Source organism: Danio aesculapii, chromosome 11 (genome assembly GCF_903798145.1).
Source record: "Danio aesculapii chromosome 11, fDanAes4.1, whole genome shotgun sequence".
In the NCBI taxonomy this organism is placed as follows: Eukaryota; Metazoa; Chordata; class Actinopteri; order Cypriniformes; family Danionidae; genus Danio; species Danio aesculapii.
The window spans coordinates 15,087,466-15,111,467 of NC_079445.1; the positions used below are offsets into that span (position 1 = coordinate 15,087,466).

At 40.6% G+C, this 24,002-nt stretch overlaps 1 protein-coding gene across 1 annotated transcript in view; it reads right to left on the reverse strand.

The window, feature by feature from the left end:
- The window catches only part of homer3b (homer scaffold protein 3b), a 79,377-nt gene that overhangs the window by 30,086 nt on the left and 25,289 nt on the right, over nucleotides 1–24,002 (reverse strand). The window contains exons 4-5 of the mRNA XM_056468079.1: nucleotides 22,764–22,871; nucleotides 16,145–16,153 (exon numbers count right to left, since the gene is read on the reverse strand). Coding sequence (XP_056324054.1) covers nucleotides 16,145–16,153; nucleotides 22,764–22,871 — 117 coding nt within the window. The remainder of the gene's footprint in view (nucleotides 1–16,144; nucleotides 16,154–22,763; nucleotides 22,872–24,002) is intronic.

Below are 24,002 nucleotides of genomic sequence, written 5' to 3' on the forward strand. Positions count from 1 at the left end.
TAAACATTTCCCAAATGGTGTTTAACAGAGCAAGGAATTTTTCCGCAGTATTTTCTATAATATTTATTCTTCTGGAGAAAGACTTTTTTGTTTTATTTTGGCTAGAAGAGAAGCAGGTTTAAATATTTTGAAACCTATTTTAAGGTCAATATTATTAGCCACCTTAAGCAATAAATATTTCTGCAGAAGAAACTACTTTTATACAACGACTTGCCTAATTACCCTAACTAAGCCTTTGAATTGCACTTTAATCTGAATACTAGTATCTTGAAAATATCTAGTAAAATTTTATGTACTGTCATCATAGCATATATAAAAGAAATGAGTTATTAGAAATGAGTTATAAAATTTATTATGTTTAGAAATGTGTTGAAAAAAAAACATTAAAAACTTCTTTCCATTAAACAGAAATTGGAGGGAAAAGGGTCGCTAATAATTCAAGAAAACTTAAATTATAGCTACAAAAGTCCTTCAGTCAACAGCAGTGAGTGATTTTTTTTCTTTTGTTGTTTGATTAATGATAAAAACAGTTGGCAGCAGGAATATTGTGCGCTGTCACTTAAAGAGCCGTGTGGTTCTGATTTATGGTTTCACTTTCGCATGTCTTTTGATTCTCAACTCGTTTGTTTAATGAATACTCACTAAACACCGCGTTTTGACACAAAAGTGCATGTATTTGACCATTAAAGCGCTCACATTAGATGTGTGTTCTATGCTCATCTCTGAGGCTGAGTGCGCACACACACACAACAGCATGCGATCTCTTTCGCGCTTTGAATCAAAAACATAAATGATTCGAATGTACATCAATGAACGATGCTCATCTCGTGCTGCAAAAGCTACATTACAGTACATGCTTTTAGTAATGTTCACGTGAAACTGAGCTTTGCAGAGTAACAAATGTGTACAACTGGAAAGCTGCCGGTATATGATGTAATAATCGTTTCATCTCGATTAATGTTTTTTCATAATCTTTAGAAGCCAAAATCGAAACTGAATTTTCGATTAATTGCACACCCTATGCGTTTTAACACAATTTTCTGCCCTTTATGCAAATAATTGGCTTAAAAAAGCACTGTTGAATAGGAGTTGAATAATTATGACATGGCTGTACTACAAAAGCACTGTTCTCAAATATTTAATTACACTGCGAAGTTTCTCCTTATGTAATTTATATTAAGTGATCTAGGGATTTTGTTTTGTTTGTTTATTTTGTTAAGTTATTTTGTTATATAAAGTTGTTCGTTTTGTAGCGGTGCCAGTAGGCTTTAGATTTAGTTTATGTTACCTGAGTTTTAATTTGCATGTGATTCATATGAAATATACATAGTACAGCTAGAGGAATAATGTAACAAAGTTGGTTTCTAATGGACGGAATTGCAGTTGCACTCACTGACCATAGTACCCCTGAAAAGGATGGCTGATTCGACTACCAAACGATGTGGTCATCTAGTGCAATTTGCATAGTTAAAAGTTATAAAATTAAAGGTCTCAATTTAAAAAATGCAAACTTTGCTTTATTTTTCTTTCAATTTTCGATGAGTAGATCTTGCCTTTCAGCAGGGCCGATGTTAGGGAAATTTGGTTTAAAATGGTTGGTGACCACACGAAAATAATTAGTTAAAAAATTTCATTAAAAATCATGCAACTGAAGCCTCCTCATGACGTGCAGTAGCTCTTGACATGCAACTGTTTTGTCTCATTTATATTTTTGGTAACACTTTATTTTGATGGTTCAATTGAGTATTAGCAGACTGTCTGCTTAATATCTGTTGATACTGCTCCTTTAACAGCCATTTAACTGACTATAAGAAACTTACCTGCAAGTACAGGTCAACTTATCGCAATGATGGTCAAAGAAATCGAAACATTTATTTCAGTCGAACGCAATTTAATAGGGCACTATGAAGGCAAAAGAATTTCATTCTTAAATTTTCGTTTTGCAGCCCAGGGCTTCTCACCATGTATCTTTTCTAAAACATACAGTATAGTGTAAAAGCATTTTTATTACTAAGAAAACTAAATTATATTTTAATTGAACACATCACATCACATAAGGTAAACATACAGAACAGTCTATTTAGTATTGTGAAAAGGCAAAACTGAAAATCTGTGGTTAAAGCACCACCCAGTGGTCAAAAGCTGCTGGCGCATCAACTACCGCCACCGCTGTGGTATGAACGGCGGCAAAGGGACCTAATTGAAGTAGTAACCTCTGTAGATGCAATGTAACTAAATGCAAATGTAAATTCAACAAACAGACCATCAAAATAAATTAACCATTTTTTTTCTCCCAATTTTTTGGAACAGATGGCATAAAAACCTCAGAGTCTCACAAAAAAAGTTGCTTTAAAAAATATTCAACAACCCAACCCAAAATTATTCAAGCTCTTTATATATATATATATTTATTTATTTATTTTTTTAGATCCAGTGTTTTTATTTTCTTTGCTTTTTTGCTCCACTTCCTTTGACATGGAGATCTTCAGCAACTCATTTCCTCTATTTAGTTCATTGAGGTCAGATGAGTAAAAACAGTAATACTGGCTGATTTAATGTAGAAAATGTGTATACATTTAGCTTTAATTCTACCCGAAAGCAATCATACTGCAGCATGATACTTATAACGACATTGTTTATAGCCCAACAACTATCTTGACCATAGCATTAAAATGACCGGTTTTCATATTTCACAGACATGTTACATCACTATATACCCGAGTAGCTACTTACAAGATGCATGCAATATTTATGAAACCTCTCTCTCTCTCTCCACTTAAATGCCAACCCTGATCTGGTGCTTTAAAGGGAATACCCACATTTAAAACGAAAGAGAGTCCCAGTGAGTTCACATTTCCCATACTATGGTGAGAGTTAAATAATTCAAAAACCGAACTTCTTCAAAACACCATTTTTTAGTCTATTTGTTTGATCCAGAAAGTCTTTCAACTCGCTCTGCACGTGACTACACAATGCATGAGGCAGCATATGGCGTTGTTCTTTGATTCAGATTAGAAAAGACATCAGTTTATTTCAACCTGCTGTTCGCGAAAACCAGAGCAGTCCGTCTAAAATAACTCGGCTCTTTTGCTTATCCTGTATTACACGCGGAGCCTTGGGTTTTCAAACATGTACAGTATTTCAGAGGAGCAATGCTTCTAGCTCTCGATGCTTGTATAATTCATCAATCTCAAATTCAGCATTCCCCCAAAGGAAGACGTTCTATTTCGACTCCAACCGCTCAGGCCTATGACTTGTTTGCTTTCTTTATAGCGCTCATTGTAGGCACGGGGAGCTGGAGACGGAGTTCTTTGTGTTTAATATATTTAAGGGTAGAGCGAGAGGAATCAAAGACATGACAATTCCACTGCACAGTCAACGGCCTGAGAGCTCCATTTTCTTCAATAATGTATATTGCAGATTTCTACATATTTAATAAGGCATCATGGATTCCCAGCAGATTCTTCTCTTATGATTAGCCAATCAATACCACTAGAAAGAGGTCCAATTAAGCAACCATCACTCGGCAACTCAAGCTTGATGTGTTCCACACCATTGTTGGTTCCACACCATTCCTTCATGCTCTCCACACACAATCTGATTAAGTTAATTTAGGGTGCGTTCACATCTGTGGTTTGGTTCATTTGTTCCAAACCAAGGGCAACAAATGGTACATTGTAGCATTCTTTCGCCATTTTTGGGTCCTTTTCACACCACACTGATTGTTTTGGTCCGAACAGTTAAAAAGAACCAAAATGCAGTCAAGTAACAAAATCCACATCACTCATTGGCCAGATGTTATTGAACCTATTTCCTAAACTGCTTTTCAATTGGCCAGAATTAACATGTGGGAAAATGCCAATGGGACAAGTAAACAAACTGGCAGACACAAAATTTACTATGGAGGGACGACTGCACTGACTGATTGTATTCCTGGTCATAGTATACTATATTGTTTGTATACATCACTTTAAACAACACTGTAAAAAAATGGCCATGATTTCAGCTGTAAAAAACTGTAAAAATGCTACAGTAAAAATCCGTAACCTGGTTATAGTATGTTTCCTTAATATAAACGGCAAATAACCGTAAATTGACTTTCCCATAATTCTCTGCATGGCGTGTCACTTTTTATGCTTTTTGTTGACATTACTATGGATTTTATTTTTTTATTTTTAGTTGTTTCCCCATCAGTTATGTACATTAAAGATTTGTTACATCTAATCTTGATAAACAATGTTTATTTCATGACTTTAATTTTATGCGTGTTGCCATACTGGTGTTTAGTAGCTGAGTGAATGACACTGAGCACCTTCTATACACTGATACACTTTTCTGCTTGTGGGAGAAGTTGTTTGTGATGAGTAATGGTTCCCCTTCGGATGGGGAACTCCAATGCTATGTGGAAACTTCCACTATGGGGATTTCGTCAGAATCCAATCATCTGAAAGAGTATAAAAACGGGCCAATGAAATGCCAATGAGTTGGCAGCGTCAGCGTGCACAGCTGGCGTCAATGACAATCAGTCATGCTATAAAGACGCAGCCAGTGCCATGCTCGACATCCTTTCGCTTTCAGAGCCTTTCACGAAGCTTCTGAGAGAGTCTTTGAGGGTATCTCCAACCTGTGTCTACAGAGAGAGATCGAAAAGCAGCTTCTCCCGGTCCAGAGCGCGTATACGCAGTGGCAGATGGTCGAGCTGGGTATTTCTCCCTTGCCTGGCGTCCTTTGGGTCCGGTCCTCCAAGAGCGGTTTGTATATAGGAAAAAAGCTTTCCTAAAAGAGCAACACGGTCGTGCAGCGCGTCTTTTTCAAGACGTTACTCCGACCGTGCGTTTCTGGATGCGGTGGTTTCCTATCCCCAGATGATGGGCACGAGCACAGCGTTTCATGTCTGGGGGTCCAGCATGTTAATGCGGTGCTCGCGGGCAGTGCATGCCATCACTGATGTCATGTCTGTTGTGCAGTTAAGATCGCGGCTCGCTCTTGCAAAAGAGCCACCCACCCCAGTTGTCCCCCGCACTGCGGTTGGCACTCGGGCAGATCTGAGGGTTTCAGTGAGAGTAAATCCGCCGCCCCCGGGCAGTGGACCTCTCGCTCCTCCACGCGCTCCATCCAAGCTTCAGGTGAAGAGAAGCGCTCCGTCCTGGGATGGTCGCTCTCTCACCTGATGACACCGGGGGTCAGATGTCCATCGCTGCATCGGAGGTTGGGCTGTCATTGTCTGATGAGGATGCGAGCCCGCTCGCTCCCTCCCTCCGGGGTGGAGAGCGCGGCGTTAGCATCTAAAAAGCAGACATGATGGCCGTGCTTTCTCGGGCTGCTTCGGCCGTGGGTCTGGTGATGGTTTATCCCCCAGCCCCGCGGCCGGACCGACTAGATGGGTGTATGTGGAGGATATAAGGAGGCAAGACCTTCAAAGCCTCCCGTCCCCTTCTTCCCGGAAGTGCACAGTAAACTCACGCTGTCCTGAGGGCACTTTTTTCTGCCCGATCTGCGTGCGCTTCCATCCTCACCATCCTTGGAGGTTGGGCTGTCAAGGTCTGACGAGGATTCGAACCCGCTCGCTCCCTCCGGGACTTTGAGTGCGGCGTCGAATCCAGAAGCAGACTTTGCGGCTGTGCTTCCCCAGGCTGCTTCGGCCGTGGCTCTGGAGATGGTTTATCCCCCAGCTCCGCGGCCGGACCGATTAGAGGGGTGTGATGTGGAGGATGAAGGCGAGACCTTCTAAGCCTCCCCATCCCCTTCTTCCTGGTTGGGCACAGTAGGCTCACGCAGTGTGCTGCGTGCGCCTTCCCCCTCACCATGCACGCTATGGCCACCTACCAGCGCTACCAAGCGCAGGCGCTGGCCCGGCTGCGCGAGGATGGTTCTGACCCAGGACTGAGCATCCGCTCCGCACCGCAACCGACTATGCTCTTACAAAAAAAAAAAAAAAAAAAAAGTCGGCTGTGTGTGCCCTGGGAAGGACGATGATCACATCCGTGATCCAGGAATGCCACCTCAGGCTAAACCTGGTGATGTGCGTGACGTTGACAAAGTTCGCTTTCTTAACTCACCCATTTCCCAGGCTGGCCTGTTCGGCGACACTGGCAGTGAATTCGCCCAGGAATTCACGCCGGTGAAAGAGCAGTCGGAGGCGATGGGCGAGGTCTCTATCGGCGGGATTGTATGACCGCTCCCCCCCGCCGAGCCATCCACATCCGCTGCTTTTTCGCCGAGGACGCCCGCCCGCAGCTTTGCTTCGCCTCCCCGCCTGCGCCTCCGGCCACGCGGCTGCGCCGAGCATCGCGCAGGCAACCAGCAACCCCCGTTAAGGGCGCCGCTAAGTTCGGTAAAACGGACCGCGAAGCGTCCCTGAGGCGGGCCATCTGGGGAGGAGGGAATTTGCTCTTTGCCCGCTGGAGGGCGGGGCACGTTATTTAAAGGCGTAAAAAAAAAAAAAGAAAAAACGCCATCAAAATCCTCAGTGAAAGAGCACTTTTCCCCTCCTCCGGATGTGACAGCCCGAACACTGCCAGTCTGGGACGCTATGCCTTCCAGCTCGCAGGATCGGTGCATTTCGCCAATGGCTCATGGAGCACGAGAGAACGGTCTCCTTTCTCTCCACTCCCAGCCCCTCTCCTGGAGTTTGAGTGCGAGACGAGAACATCTCCTCTCCTGCTCTCCTGTGGGACCCCAGCGCTCCCCGGATGAGCCCACTCACTCCACGCTGCCCCGCCGCTGGCACGTCAGCGATCGTGCGGGTGGGACCATTTGCGGGGGCTCTGCCTGCCTGGTTAGCGCGGGCCAGCCCATCGCAATGGCTCATCCATACGACCAGACTCGGCTATGCGATTCAGTTCGCTAAACGGCCTCCCAGGTTCACGGGCGACCAGGGTCAGTCCTGCGTCCGCCCCTGTCTTGCGAGAGGAGATTGCTGTCCTCCTGGCGAAGGATGCAATCGAGCCGGCCCTCCAGCCGAGATGGAGCGCGGGTTTTACAGCCCGCACTTCATCGTGCCCCCCCCAAAAAAAAAAAAAAAAAAAAAAAAAAAAAAGCGGTGGGCTATGGCCAATCCTATATCTGCACATTTTGAACCGCTGCCTTCACTGGCTGCGCTCCGAAATGCTTACGCAGATGCGCATCACGCAATGCGTTCGTCCTCAGGATTGGTTTGCAGCAATAGATCTGAAGGACGCGTATTTTCATATCTCCACACTTCCACGCCACCGGCAGTTTCTGCGGTTTGCATTTGAAGGTCGAGCGTGGCAATACAAGGTCCTCCCCTTCGGGCTCTCTCTGTCTCCGCGAGTTTTCACCAAGCTCGCGGAGGGTGCCCTCGCGCCCCTTCGGCTCGCCGGCATCCGCACGCTCAATTATTTCGATGACTGGTTGATTTTTAGCCCACTCTCGGGAGCAATTGATTATGCACAGAGACAAGGTGCTCCGGCACCTCCGCCCGTTGGGGTTTCAGGTCAACCGAGAAAAGAGCAAGCTCGCCTCCGTGCAGAGCATCTCCTTTCTCTGGTTGGAGCTGGACTCGATCACTATGGAGGCGCGCCTCTCACGAGAGCGCGCCGAGGTAATGCTGAACTGTCTGAGAGAGTTTGACAGGAAAAAAAGTGGTCCCCCTGAAATTATTTCAGAGGCTCCTGGGGCATATGGCATCCGTAGCCGCGGCCACGCCGCTCGGATTGCTCCATATGAGACCACTACAGCATTGGCTTCACGATCGGGTCCCCAGACGCGCATGGCCCGCGGGCACACACCGAGTGACTGTCACTGCGCTGTGTCACCGCACCCGCACCCCCTGGAAAGGACCCCTTCTTCCTACGGGCCAGTGTGCCCCTAGGTCAGGCGTCCAGGCAGGCTGTCGTTTCGGCAGATGCCTCCAGTATGGGGTGGGGGGCCGTGTGTAGCGGGCATGCTGCTGCGGACCTGTGGAGGGGAACCCAGCTGCATTGGCATATCAACTGCCCTAGAGCTGTTGGCAGTGTTTCTCGCTCTGCGCCGCTTTTTACCGGTGCTGAGGGAGCAACACGTGCTGGTCAGGACGGACAGCACGGCCGCGGTAGCGTGTTCCATCCGGATGGGGGTATACGCTCCCGCTGCATGTCTCAGCTCGCTCGCCGTCTGCTCCTCTGGAGTCATACGCGGCTGAAGTCGCTGCTTGCTATTCACACCCCGGATGGGCTCAACCGTGCGGCCAACAGGCTCTCACGGCAGCTCCTTCCCGGGAGAATGGCGACTCCACCCCGAGTCATGCGTAAGTATGCACTCCCCCCAGTGAGCCTACTCGCGCAGTTTCTGTGCAAGGTCAGGGAGGACGAGGGGCAGGTCTTGCTAGTTGCGCCCCTGGCCCAACCGGACCTGGATATCAGAACTCTCCCTCCTCGCGACGCCCCCCCTGGCGAGTCCCTTTGAGAGAGGACCTACTCTCTCAGGGACAGGGCACCATCTGGCACCCTCGCTTAGTTCTGTGGAACCTCCACGTGGGGTCCATAAGACGCGACGAGGAAGACTTAGGTAACCTACCGGTGGCGGTGGTTAATACCATCACTCAGGCTAGTGCACCCTCTACGAGGCATGCCTACGCCCTGGAGTGGAGTCTATTCACTGAGTGGTGCGCTTCTCGCCGAGAAGACCCCCGATCTTGCCAGATCAGTGTTGTGCTTTCTTTCCTTCAGGACAGGTGGAGCGAAGGCTGTCGCGCTCCACACTGAGGGTTTACGTGGCCACCATCTCCGCTCATCATGATGCGTGGATGGCGGCACCGTGGGGAGGCATAACCTCATCATCCAATTCCTCAGAGGTGCGAGGCGGATGTTTTCCCCCGCCCCCCTCTCATACCCTCTTGAGATCTCGCGGTAGTGCTACGAGCCTACGTGGAGATCCCTTCGAACCACTCGACTCAGTATCCTTGAGATTTCTGTCCTTGAAGACAGCTCTGCTGGCCGTGTTGGCATCGGTTAAGAGGGTTAGGTACCTGGAGGCATTTTCGGTCAGTGACTCGTGCCTAGAATTCGGGCCTGCCTACTCTCACGTTGTCCTGAGACCCCGGCCCGGCTATGTGCCCAAGGTTCCTACCACATCGTTTTAACAATCAGGTAGTGAGCCTGCAAGCGCTGCCCACGGAGGAGGCAGACCCAGCCCTTTCATTGTTGTGTCCTGTTCGCGCTTTGCGAATATATGGGGACCACACTCAGAGCCTTAGATCCTCTGACCAGCTCTTTGTCCATTACAGTGGTCGGCAGATGGGAAGTGCCGTATCTAAACAGAGGTTGGCCCACTGGATAGTGGATGCCATCTCCCTCGCCTTTGGGCCAGGGTGAGCCGTGTCCCCCGGGGGTGAGAGCGCACTCCACTATGGAGCATCGCATCCTCCTGGGCGTTAGCACGCGGCGCCTCTCTGACAGACATTTGTAGAGCTACGGGTTGGGTGACACCCAATACATTTGCAAGGTTACAATCTGCGAGTGGAGCCGGTTTCCTCAAGGGTATTAGGCAACCCTTGGTGATTGAGGAAACGATTCGGTTGAGGTGTCGAAACACGCTTGCTGCGTCACTCTCCCTAACCCGGAGATACGTGCGCTTTTTCAGCTTTGTCAGTTAGTTCCCCATTTCTTTGGCGAACCCTGCAGAGTTCCTCCGAGGCCCCCAGCACCTGACTCAGCGGAGGAGTCAGGTGTTGGCCCGTTACGTTGTCGGCATGCTCGCTGGTCAGCCCGCGTTCTGGGTATAGGTGCCTGCTATGTGTGATCCCCGCTGGCGATCCCATATGTTCACTCAGCCACGGTATAGTCCCCCCTTCTAGGGCAGGCTCGTGTCTTCCCTCCCCGCTAACCATCCTTATGCTAGGACCCCCCCATCTCTGGGCTGGTCCATAGATTGTCACCAGGTCTCCCCTCTGGGTAGCAGGTGAGCTCCACAGCGTCCTCCCTATCGGGACTGAACGCTTTCCCAACGTACTGTCGTATCAAAACCTTTTTACTGGGTTATTGCGACTCCCCGAAAAATATAACCGTTTCTGAACAGGTAAGTGAGGGCCAGGGGACACGTTGGAAGACTGTGTCTCGGGGCGTTGTAGGTGCGCTCGCTCTACTGCGTGGCACACCCTTCGCCAGGGGCGCAGTAAGGTTCTTTCGTTGTGGCGTTTTCCATAGATTTCCCCATAGTGGAAGTTTCCACATAGCATTGGAGTTCCCCATCCGAAGGGGAACGCTACGGTTACTAAAGTAACCCTTCGTTCCCCGAGGGGGGGAACGGAAATGCTATGTTCCTTCGCCACAACGATTGTCCCTTAGCTGTTGAGCGTGAAGTCTCTTCAGCTAGAAAAGGATGTCGAGCATGGCACTGGCTGCGTCTTTATAGCATGACTGATTGTCATTGACGCCAGCTGTGCACGCTGACGCTGCCAACTCATTGGCATTTCATTGGCCCGTTTTTATACTCTTTCAGATGATTGGATTCTGACGAAATCCCCATAGTGGAAGTTTCCACATAGCATTTCCGTTCCCCCCCTCGGGGAACGAAGGGTTACTTTGGTAACCGTAGCGTTCCTTATGTAACTTTCTCATCTCCACCTGCATATGACTGTGTTAACGTGTCTATCTGTGTAACAAAAGATGTGTAGATGTTGGTAATTCAAAATATAGAAATATTACCTCTATAAATTAATAAAATACAGTATTTTACTGTAAATATTAGAAATCACTTTTACGTTTGTACCGTATTTTTAACGGTGAAATACTGGTAACCACAGCTGCCGGTTTTTAACCGTAAATTTTAAGGATTTTTTTTTTACAGTGAAGCTATGGCTGAAGAATGAAGCATGGCTGGAAAACAATGTTTTAATGCATTGCAAATGGCAAAGGCGCATCGCAAGTCACTTCAGGAGGAGGCGTGAATTAATTTAGCTAAACTGTGATATGGTTATCTTCCAGAAATATTACCAACGATCCATCAGGTAATGTTTTTCCCTCTGTCTCTTTGTTTAAAATTGTTGGTACTATGGCACTATGGCAGCTGGATTAGTCCAAAATGGCGAAGTACTTTTTGCAGTTGGGACTGTTTTAGTTCGGCTCATGTTCTCACCACAAACAAACCGCTCCAGGGTCCGTTTGAAAGCGTACTGAGACCACCTCTTCAAGGATGTCTCGGTACACTTTTTTTCCGCTTTTAGTGTACACTCAAGTGTATCTCGAAGTGTAGTGTACACTCGATTGCTAGGGATGCATTGATACCATTTTTTTGGAACTGATCCGATCCCGATACCAAAACTCTGGGTATCGGCCGACACAAATTTGATCCTGATACTGTGCGAATTTAATTTTTTTTAAAGCATAACACAGTTTCTATAGTTCTGGTGATAAACTCAAATAATATCTTCTTTAGTAAAAAATAACAGACCTACAGGCCTGCTGTATATGACAGGGAGCATAATCTAACTAAAAAAAGGTGCTTGCAGTAAACTAGGCTACATTATTTGAGCATTCGTTATGACATCGTTCTGTTGTAGTCCAGCTTATATTTCCTTTCTTAATATTAAGATTTTTCTTTGACATCTGTAGGCTGCCACTATTGACCCTAATCAAAACACAAACTGGTCTGTTAAATGAAATATTAATATAAATAAAATGACAGTGAAAAATTCAGTTTTAGAGTGACCTATAATAGGCTAACTCATTTTCTGTTGATGACCATCCATATTGCGCCAATTAATTTAATCAACTACATTGACCACTATGAGACAGGCTTTACAAACTATTCGCAGCACTGAAAGCATCCCCCCCCCCCAAAAGAATAAACTCAGTCGGAAGGATGAAAGAACAGAAACTTTTGATTTTACAGAATAATTTGACATTTAATGCAAAACTAAATGCATTTCTCCACTGATTACTTATATTAACATGAACAAATAGTCTTGGAGAAAGTTTTTCGTGTTGTCATGAACGCAACACGCAGTTTGAATAGTGAATGGAGAATGAACACGAATTTAAGTGCTTGAATATTCATCTGTGCTTCACATTAGACTATAGAATGGCTTCAAAACATATGGGATATAGTTGGTCTACATGACAACTTTCTAGCGCCTTGTAATAGGCTACCTTCATGGCTTATAAATTACACAGAATAGCCACACGCAAGATTGGATTTGGATCGGTACCAGCTGGTCAATACCCGATCCAGAAAATATATGCGTTATCAAACCAATATCCGATCCAAGAATCAGGATCGTTGCATCCCTAGCGATTGCTACATTCACACCTGCTCAAACACAATGTGTTAAAAGGTTCTTTATTCATTTATTTCAGTCATGGAGGAGGTATTGGTGGAAGTAGTGTTATTTTGATATTTCCATTTATTCTTGCATTTAAAAGCACTTGACTGATGACATTGGCTTCAAAGGTATAATAGTTTTGGAATTTTTATTAGTTTCAGTTTTTATTTCGTTTTGACTTTTTGTTTTCAAATTCAGTTAGTTTTAATTTGTTTTTAGAGGTAGACTTACTAGTTTTTAAATTTTGAAATTGCTTAGTGTTAGTTTAGTTTTTATTAGTTTTAGTATTAGTTTTAGCTTTTTGTTTGTTGTTTTTTGTCAATTAGGATATTTGTTAGGTGCAAGATTCAAAATCATCAGAATAAATATTGTATGATAAAAACTACTTAAAAGCTACTTTTTTGACACTAAAACACTACCATCTACCCATCCTCAAATTCAAATACAACAGCTCACAAGATAGCAGCGTTAAGTAAAAATATGCATGCAAGGCTGCTTCTGAGGATGGATGCACAGTAGTGATGGGAAGTTCGGATCTTTACCGCAAACCGGATGTTTTGTGCCAATCTTCCCAAGTTTGGACTCAACATATCAAAAAATATGTAGTCAACAATCATAATTTCAGTCAGTTAAAACATCACCATGACCTGAAAGGTTTCTTGCAATTACGTTTTGCAACCCAACTGAAGCAGGATTCACTTATTTAAATTCCATTACGACTTTTTGTTATGAATTTAGCATTCAAGTTGTTTGTAGATAAGTGCTTACTGGAGACGCGAATCCAACCGGTTCACTTAGAAGATCTGATTAAAAAGAAAAATTCTTTCACGATCGCGATCACTAATACAGAAATAAAACCCATTACTGGGCACAAATGTGTCAGACAAATGTCAGAATTACAGACTCTGAGGTGCTGTACGGTCAAACACCTAGAGGCATGAAGTAAACAGATTTACTCTTAAAAGGCTTACAGTATGTATTACATACATTTACAAAGACAAAAACAAAGGATGTTTTTGCTATAATTTTAGTTAAGGTTAGTTTTGTATATACACAGTTTCAGTTATTTCTAATTTTTAATTTTATTTCAGTAAACGAAATGTTTTTTCAATTCTAGTTTTCATTTTTTCGTTCATTTTCGTTAACTATAATAACCTTGATTGGTTTCTGTTTTATACATTTAAATATTGACTGACACTCTTTAAAAAATGAAAACAGTGAAACGACCTAAACTGAATAAATGACATTGGCAATATCAGTGTTTCTCAACTGGAGGGTTGCAGAAGCGTCTTGAGTGGCTCCCTGGGTGTTTGTGTGATGCATGACTTTAATTTTGAAAGACGCGTGTAAAAGAATATGTGCTGAGAAAAACACTAAAGGCTGTTTCAGTGAGTGTAGGTTGAGAATTGGCTTGTCAGGTAAAAATACAAATATATAAAAGTGCATAAAATACAGTGTCTGACTTGAAAAATAATGCTAGTCATGTTCGCTTTAAATAAAAAAAAGTAGGCTATCACAGACAACATTTTTGTTATTTGTTATCAAATAAATTGTCTCTCACATAAGGAAAACAAGCTATATTCAGGGGTCCAGATAACTGGTGCACATGCCCAATTCAAAAAGAAACAGCAGATAAGATACAGCGCTAAAGAAGCCTTTTTTGCAGTTGCAATTTCAGAACATTGTTATCAAGTTCCTTTAAAATCTGAAATTTCCCCATGCATCATTGGTAAGATATTTATTACAAACCTGTGTGTTCTTAGCAGTGTAAATTAATTTGTGCTTTTGTTATATAAAGTTATCTACTTGTGCCAGTAGGCTTCGCATTTATTTATATTACCTCAGTTTTAATTTCCATGTGATTCAATTGGAGTGGAACAGCTTCACATGCTGTGTCACATGTACATAAGTATTCACAGCCTTTGCTCAATACTTTGTTGTAAGTCTTTTTGAACATGATGCTACAAGCTTGGCACACCTGTCCTAATTTTTACCCATTCTTCTTTGCAGTACCTCTCAAGCTCTATCAGGTTGGATGGGAAGTGACGATGTACTATCATTTTCAGATCTCTCCGGAGATGGTCAATAGGATTGAGATCTGGGCTCTGGTTGGGCCACTCAAGGACATTCACAGAGTTGTTGTGAGGCCACTGCACTGATATTTTGGCGGTGTGCTTTGGGTCATTGTTCTGCTAGAACATGAACCGTCACCCCAGTCAAAGGTCAAGAGCACTCTGAAGCAAGTTTTCATTCAGGATGTCTCTGTACATTGCTGCATTCATCTTTACCTCTATCCTCACTAGTCTTCCAGTTCCTGCTGCTGAAAACCATCCCCACAGCATGATGCTATTAGCCTGGTGTTGAGCGGTGCCTGGTTATCTCAAATTGTAACGCCTGGCACTCACTCCAAAGTGTTCAATTTTGGTCTCATCAGACCAGAGAATTTAGTTTCCTATGGTCTGACAGGCCTTCAGATGCCTTTTGGCAAATTCCAGGCGGGGAGTGGCTTCCGTCTGGTCACTCTACCATACAGGCCTGATTGGTGGATTGCTGCACAGATGGTTGTCCCTCTGTAAGTTTCTCCTCTCTCCACAGAAGAACGCTGGAGCTCAGACAGAGTAACCACCGGGTTATTGATCACCTCCCTGACTAAGGCCCTTCTCTCCCGATCACTCACCTTAGATGGCCGGCCAGCTCTAGGAAGAGTCCTGGTGGTTCCAAACATCTTCCACTTACAGATGATGGAGGCCACTGCGCTCATTGGAACTTTCAGAGCAGCAGGCATTTTTCTGTGACCTTCCCCAGCCTTGTACCTCCAGACAATCTTGTCTCGGAGGTCTACAGACAATTTCCTTGTCTTCATGCTTGGTTTGTGCTTTGACATGCACTGTTAACCCTGGGACCTTATATAGACACGTGTATGCCTTTTCAAATCATGTCCAATCAACTGAATTTACCACAGGTGAACTGCAGTTAAGCTGCTGAAACATCTCAAGAATGATCAGTGGAAACAGAATGTACCTGAGCTCGATTTTGAGCTTCACAGCAAAGGCTGTGAATACTTAGGTACATGTGATTTTTCAGGTTTTTTATTTTTAATAAATTTGCAACAATTTCTAAAAATATTCTTTGCATTGTCATTATGGGTTACTGTGTGTAGAATCTTAAGGAAACAAATGAATTTAATCTATTTAGGAATAAGGCTGTAACATTAAAAAAAAACGTGGAAAAAGTGAAGCGCTATGAACACTTTCCGGATGCACTGTAGGCCATTTAAGATTACTTTTATTTTCATCATTAAATATGATTTATGGTTTTAACTATCTTTTTTGTTTTATATATTCAGTTTTCATTTTGTTTTAGTTTCATTTTTTCAAATTTGTAACATGCTGTTGCTATTTAATTTTTTATTTATCAATATGGCTTTCTTTATTTTTTATTTTTTTATTTTAGTGTATGTTAGCTGTAATACTATTTAAAAAAAATATATTGTAGGGACTATCCAGACAGCATATTTGGACACGCCCCTGAGTTCAGGATCAAGTCATCAATATTGCGATTTCATTTTCTCAGGTAATTTTGCCTTTTTTTCTCTGGTAACTTTTCTAAGTAAACTTGCATTTAGATAGTCACAAGGCAAACACTCATTGACTAAAGGCCACAAATCGTAAGTTTTGAACATCACAAGGTCTCAAAATTTACTTTTGTACAAACTGGGACATAAACAGGAATGTGTCATTGTGCATGATTGCAGGGTTTCACATTCAGCTTTCAGTTTCTCTGTCACAAGAGCGGAATAAACCTGCACATGGCAGCTGCACAGAGACACAGGTGCGAACATTATATGTGGAAACAGATGCAGATGGTAGATTGACAGCTTACCTGAGGCAGCTGAAAGAGAGAGACGGTCCCATCATCACAGAAGAGACATAAAAAGAAAGAAGATACAAGCATTTTATTCATGAACAAGTGATGTTGACATAATGTTGCATTATCACTGTCACACATGACAAAAATGAATAGAATTAGTATTTTCATTACTATAAGCACGGGCAATTCCACTGAAAATAATTGGTTGAAAGACCCCATTTAAGATTATGCGACTAAAACCTACCTTGAAGCTCATGATGTGCAACTGTTTTTGTCTTATACAGTATACAGTGGGTACGTAACGTATTCAGACCCCCTTAAATTATTTTAGCAAATGGCTGCAATAAAATTTAAGTTCATTTATTTCCTCATTAATGTGCACACAGCAGCCTATAATAACAGAAAAACACAGAATTGTAGACAGTTTTTCTTTTTTAATAAATCTGCAAAAATGAAATATCACATGGTCCTAAGAATTCAGACCCTTTGCTGTGACACTCATATATTTACCTCAGGTGCTGTTCATTTCTTATGATCATCAATAAAGCTGCGGTCACACTGGGCTTTTCCTTCCATAGACTTCCATTCATACGCACGCGAATGCGTCAGACCGGAAACGCGGGATCATGCGTTAAGTTTCGCAGTTCGCTGCGGTGCAAAGTTCAAGCTTGGTGAACTCTGACCAGCGAAATCGCATCACTTGACTGCGTGAGACCAATCGAGGATCAAAACATGACCTCTCTAGACAGAAATTTCGCAGCGCCGCACAACAGAATTTCACACACACAAAGCCCAGTGTGACCGTAGCTTTAGATGGTTCTACACCTTCACTTGAGCCCAGCTGTGTTTGATTATACTCATTGAACTCAAAGCCATACACCCGTCTATAGGTTGTTTTGACATGATGTCATTGATGACGTACGTGCAAGACTCAGATGGAGGGCAGGAAGTTATTCTTCAGAATCAGAATCAGAAAGAGCTTTATTGCCAGGTATGTTCACACATACGAGGAATTTGTTTTCGTGACAGAGCTTCTACAGTGCAACAGGATTACAGAGACAGGACAAAAAACAGATAATAAATATATAAAACCATAGGAATCACTATCACATCAAAATGTTTCTGTTTTATCTTGTTTAATGCTGTTTTAATTGTTTAAAATCAGCCAAAATTATGAATGCCAAACAGCTTTTATAGACTTCCAAATGTTTTTGCTCATAAAGGGAGAAAAGTTTAAGAAACTGGCTTAAAAACAGAAGGCGGCATGTAATAAACATTTTTTCACAACATACATGTGTACAAACTTGTTTTGATCTTTGTTTCATTCTATAACATTGCACTTATTTTTCTATGAAAGTTTGAACTTTGAGAGTGTGTAAACAAGAGAGAAAAGTGTGAAAATGTTAATGCTTGTCTGAGAAAAATGTCTAAAGTGTGTAGTGAGGAGTTTTGCAGCTTTAAAACATCTATAATAACTGTAAAAAATAAAGCAGACTACTTCACAGATTTCGTCTATTGCAGGTTATTTTATAACATAACTCCCACGAGTAATAAGGGACCACTGTATTATTTTTTTATTTACTTTTACAGTCTATTTTTATTTATGTGTGTACATAGTTTTTATGTTAACTTATTAGGTATTATTTAAAAACCTGCAAATATATTAATAAATTATGTACAATACAGTCTAAAGTGATGGCAGCTTTTGAGAGTTTACTTGCTGTGTTTTGGATCATTGTCTTGCGGAAATGTCCACCCTGGTTTAATATTCATCATCCTGCTAATGTACATGTTGGACTGAAGCAGCTAATATTGATTAACAATGAGGAAGGGCGGAGGTTTGCTGTCTGGGCTTTCCACGTCTTTCTACACCTCGCTTTCTTCATGTGTTCAATATTTTTTTCCTTTGTGATTTCATTTTATTACACATAATAAAATTATAAGACAAATTCATTTGTAAACTAATTAGATTGGTTTTCTTTTCATGTGGATTTTTTTTGGTTGTTATCAACATCTGGTGAAAATTTCAAGTCAACAGCACCTTTAGAAATATGTTTTCTGAGAAAAAGAGTGACGTGTGGAATACTTATTTCCCCCACTGTATATTATATATTATATTATAGAATTTAATCATTTTCAACCTTAAAAATATAAGTTTAAAAGTTTTTTTTCTTGTGTTAAGTTTTATTTCTTATACTTACAAAATCATTCAGTATAAATCAGCTATTTTCTTATTTTTTTTTACAAAATTCTGAACAGAAATAGCTAAAAATAAAAAAAATCTGCAAATTCAGTCTGGCCCTAGTAATGACAAATCAACATCAATTATAAACAATTTTTTCTTTTAAAACTTTTATAACAAATTTCCTATTCACCAAACTCTGTTCATCAAAAATCAACTTTTAATACTCTTAATACTTAAGTCTCAACAAAAATGATCAGTGTGGCAAGATTTACATGCACTTCCTTGCAAAAGATTCAAAACCATTTCAAAACAGACATTTTGACATGTAAAGCATAAATGGATGTCTTTTACTGTAAAAAAAAAAGCTGTTTTAAAAACAGAATACTAGATTTGGCCTGAAAGCTTTTAGCAGCAGACACCAATATAGAGTCAGTGATCAAAGAGCGAATCTCTCTTTGTTTGACTTATTTTTATGCTTCCATTTTTCCTCATCACCCCTGGTTTCATGTAGGACCCCGAAAAAAACAACAACAACACTTTATTAATTAATAAGGTTAGCATTATTCAGTGCACAACATTGATGTTTTGAACTCTGAACACTCAGGTTTGATTAAATAATGAATAGCTCTCAGTCAGTGGCCCGCTTCATTCGCTCTAGAAAGGCACATTTGAACGCAAAAGAGCTCATGGGGCGAAAAGCCTGTCATGGCCATTAAATCACTACAGAAAATTGTTTATGAGTGCACAAGACACACAGCGTATTCCAATGCTTTTGAGATGTTTTCAATTGATTCTTTCAATAATAAAAAAATAATGTATTTCTTGAATATATTCATGAAATATTTTTTAAACACAAATGAATTATTATTAGACACGTTTTTAGAATTTCACTGCATAAAAAAAACTGTAAAATACTTTTTAAAATAAGTATATGGTTTTATTGCAGTCATGAGAAATTAAATATTGTTAACCAAAAATATATTATAAAATATAATGATAAAAAAAAAAATTAGTTTGTACAAGCTACTTATTTACAATGAGCTGAAACAACACAATTCTTGAGGTTTTTTAGGAACAACTTAATTGTTTTATGTTCAAGCCACTTAAATTTGTAAAAACAAAGAAGTTAAATTCATTCATGTTCTCCTACAAATCCATTAAATCCACTTAATTTGTTTATGTTCGATCCACTTAAAAGATTAGGTTTCAACTCATTTTAAATAGGTAGTTTGAACAAGCAGCAAAAGTCTTTTTTTGTGTAAATGTATACAGTGGGGAAAATAAGTTTTCAGCACATCACTATTTTTATCAGAAAACATATTACTAAAGTTGCTGTTGACTTAATAACAACCAATGAAATCCATATATGAAAGAAAAAAATCTAACTAGTTTACAAATTTATTATTTATTATTACTCAAAGTTATGTGTAATAGAATTAAAAGATATAGGAAAAAAGTAGGGCCATGCAATTAATCGAAAATTCAGTTTTGATTTCGATTTTGGCTTTTAACGATTATGAAAAAACATTAATCGAGATAAAACGATTATTGCATTATATAGCGGCGCCTTTTCAGTTGTACGCATTTGTTGCTCTGCAAAGCTCAGTTTCATGTGAACATTACTAAAAGCATGTATTGTAATGTAGCTTTTGCAGCACGGGATGCGCATCATTCATTGATGTACATTCGAATCATTCATGTTTTTAAAAGCACGAAAGAGATCGCATGCTGTTGTGTGTGTGTGAGTGTGTGTGTAAGCACGCTTAGCCTCAGAGATGAGCAGAGCACACACATCTAAAATCATCTTAATGTGAGCGCTTTAATGGTTAAATACATGCAAATTTGTGTAAAAACGCAGTGTTTGGTGATTATTCATATTAACCCTCATTTATGTAGGCCTAATAAACAAACGAGTTGAGTATCAAAAGACATGTGAAAGTGAAACCATAAATCAGGACCATACTGTACGCAATAAAGTGACAGTACGCAATATTTCTGCTGCCAACTGTTTTTATCATTAATCAAACAACAAAAGGATAAAATCACTCACTGCTCTTGACTGAAGGACTTTTGTAGCTATAATTCAAGTTTTTTTTTCTAACAGTGAAGAACGATGCTTAAACGATGCTTGTTTCATATTTTTATTCTATTGTATTTATTTCCCTTTCCTTGTTTACAGGAAGGAAAATAACTGTGTATATATACAGTTGAAGTCAGAATCATTAGCCCTCCTGAATTATCCCCCAATTTCTGTTTAACGGAAAGACTCATTTCTAATAACTCTTAAGATTTCTTTTATCTTTGCTATGATGACAGTAAACAATATTTTACTAGATATTTTTCAAGATACTAGTTTTCAGATTAAAGTAAATTCAAAGGCTTAATTAGGGTAATTAGGCAAGTCATTGTATAAAAGTAGTTTCTTCTGCAGACGATCAAAAATATATTGCTTAAGGGGCCTAATGATATTGCCCCTAGGTTTCAAAATATTTAAGCCTGCTTTTATTCTAGCCAAAATAAAACAGATAAGTATTTCTCCTGAAGAAAAAACTAATTATAGGAAATACTGCGAAAAATTCCTGTTAAACATAATTTGGAAAAATATATAAATATATAAATACAAAATAAATAAAAATAAATAAAATAAATAAAAAATAAATAAATAAATAAATAATTAAAAAAAAAAAAAAAAAAAAAAAAAAAAAAAAAAATCACAGGAGGGTGAATAATTTTGACTTTAACTGTAAGCGTTTTAAATAATCGTGATTATAATTATGACCAAATTAATCACGTTTAGGATTTTTCCCATAATCGAGCAGCCCTAGAAAAAAGTACTGAACACATGAAAGGTAGGAGTAGAAAGCCAGAGAAAGCTCAGACAGCAACTTAAATATGCCTTAAAGTGACATGTATTGCTCAGGTGTGATGTTTTTTACAGACCTCAATAGAGTGTAAAAATCTTGATGGTTCTGTGGGTTTTGTCTAACCAAACTGATCTTTATTTTGTATTTTGCTGAATAACATCTGAGAGATTTTAGCTGCTGTCAATGCCTTTTTACACCTCCCACTCTTCATCTGTTCAATAATTTTTCCTGTGACATTTTATTTTACACATAACTTATTTTGTAACCTAATTAGATTTCTTTTCTTTTTATATATGGATTTCTATTGGGTTCAAGTCAGGTGATTGGCTGGTTCATTCTACAGCTTGATTTTCTTTCTCTGAAAGCATTTGAGAGTTTACTTGCTGTGTTTTGGATCATTGTCTTCCTGAAATGTCCACCCTGGTTTCATCTTCATCATCCTGCTAATGTACATGTTGGACTAAAGCAGCTAATATTGATTAACAAAGAGGTTATTGAGCAAACCTCCGTTCTTCCTCAGAGTGATTTCAGCTGCTGTCTGGGCTTTCCACATCTTTCTACACCTCGCTTTCTTCATGTGTTCAATACTATTTTCCTGTATCATTTCATTTTATTACACATAGTTTCATTTGTAAACTAATTAGATTTGTTTTCTTTTCATGTGTATTTGTTGGACTGAAGCAGCTAACATTCATTTACAATAAGAAAGCGCAGAGGGTTGCTGAATAACTACTGAGAGATTTCACTTTCATTTTATTACACAATGTAATTTGCAAACTAAATAGATTTGATTTCTTTACATATAGGGTTGTTAACATCTGGTGAAAATTTCAAGTCAACAGCACCTTTAGAAATATGTTTTCTGAGAAAAACATGTTGAATACTTATTTCTCCCACTATATAAAAAAAAAAACACGTTTGTGTCATTAGTAGTTTCCATGGGTATAAAACATTCTTCTTGCACCTAATAACAAAGCTTTATTTTTAAGAGTTTATACTGCAGAGCTCATGCAAAACGAGTCAAACGGGGCTGAGCAGTTTAATCAAAGAACACATTATATAAATTAGCATCCCCATCTGATGTGTAAGTAGACTTCACTATACTCTCACACTGCTATAAAGGGCTGTAATGAGCATTATAATTGAAGTATGAGTGAGTCACAAATGGTGAATGAAAAGGTCAGCCAACTGTAAAGCAAAATGAGCATGGCTTTTCAATTCCCAGGGTGACCAAACACGGTTACATAACTCTGCACAGGCTATAACCAGTGTCTCTATGTCACTTCTTGGCATGTGAGGACATGCTTTGTGTATCACACACTTCCTAAGAATTCAAAAAAACAGTCAAGCAGTTCTCTTATGGGACTGGTATTAAAATGTTCACTGTACCACTTGTAAATTAGGCTATTATATCACAATACTCTGCGCTGTTGTTAGTACAATAAAGTGCAGGAATAAAATGCTCTACTGAGTTATCTGAAATTAACAGATGATGAGTTATTACATGTATACATTTTAATCACTGCGTTATGCTACATTGTGGTTTCCAATCATAGATTAACTCAAGTTGTGTAGTGTTTACCTGTGGAGCAGAGATGTTTAGGCCAGGACTCAACAGCTCAAACTTCTCCTGTGATTTATCCCGGACAAGCCGTGCGGCCTCCTTAAATTCTTTAAACTGCTCTGAGAACTGCACAGACAACAGGAACGTTTCGTCATCTTTTCAACAAATATATAGAAGTATATGAAGAGTTCAAATGCAAAAACCTCTAATTGCCATCTGAAATTTCCATCGAAAATAAGCATTTTTATTAGGGATGCACTGAATATTCATCCAAAAGATTTTTATAACCTAAACAAGATGGCCGAAACAGTATGTTGTGGTGACGCAAACATAAACTGCGGCCTGCACATGCTTGTCTGAAGCAGCATGTCTGTGGTGTGCCTATTAGATCTAATCAGATCCTCTGCACTTCATTGCGACAGTACTTGATCCGCGTTATAAAGGTCATTAGTATGCGGAAATAAAGTGCACAAGCGAATTCATCCAGAAATTATCCATACCTAATGCTACTATATATGTGACTGTCAGATTGTTGCCATACTTCTGCTAGATATTTTTTAAAGATCCCCTATTTTGCATTATAAAAGGTCATATTTTGGTTTTGGGGTCTCCAACAACAGGCTGATATGCGTGCAAGGTCAAAACAAACACCTCCATTGTCTTATAATATGCATTTATTTTTACCTTATTATCTCAATGACTCGCATATGATTCATTTGTTCCCAAACCCCTCCTTTGCTTGAAGCTATTGGTTCGATGACCCAGTCTGTTGTGGTTGGTCAACTGGGTTCAGAGCAAGAAGGAGAGAAATGTCCACCACGGCTATGTAGTAGCAGAGAGTGTGAGAGCCCAATGCAAGAGTGCAATAAAGCAATGCAGTTAAACACCAGCATATTACGCTACTCTAAAACCTAACCACAAGTAATAACAATGACACACATTCAGTATTAATCCACACAGTGTCAAAAGTTGAACTATTTTGGAAAATTGACTGTACGTGTGAGGAACATCTGATGGTGGCCATAGCAAAGACAAACGGCAGAGGATCGCGAGTTCAGCAACTCATTTAAATCAGTAAAGAAAAAAGGATGCGTTGCGTTTTCAGCATGGTTTTAAACGTAATATGTCTGCTGCTGCTTCCTTTAATAACAAACGGCTGATGAATCCCACTCTGGAGGATAGGTTATTGTATCAAAAATCAGAAAAATAACAGGAACAAACACAGCACTAGGTTGACTATACTATGGTACTGTTGTA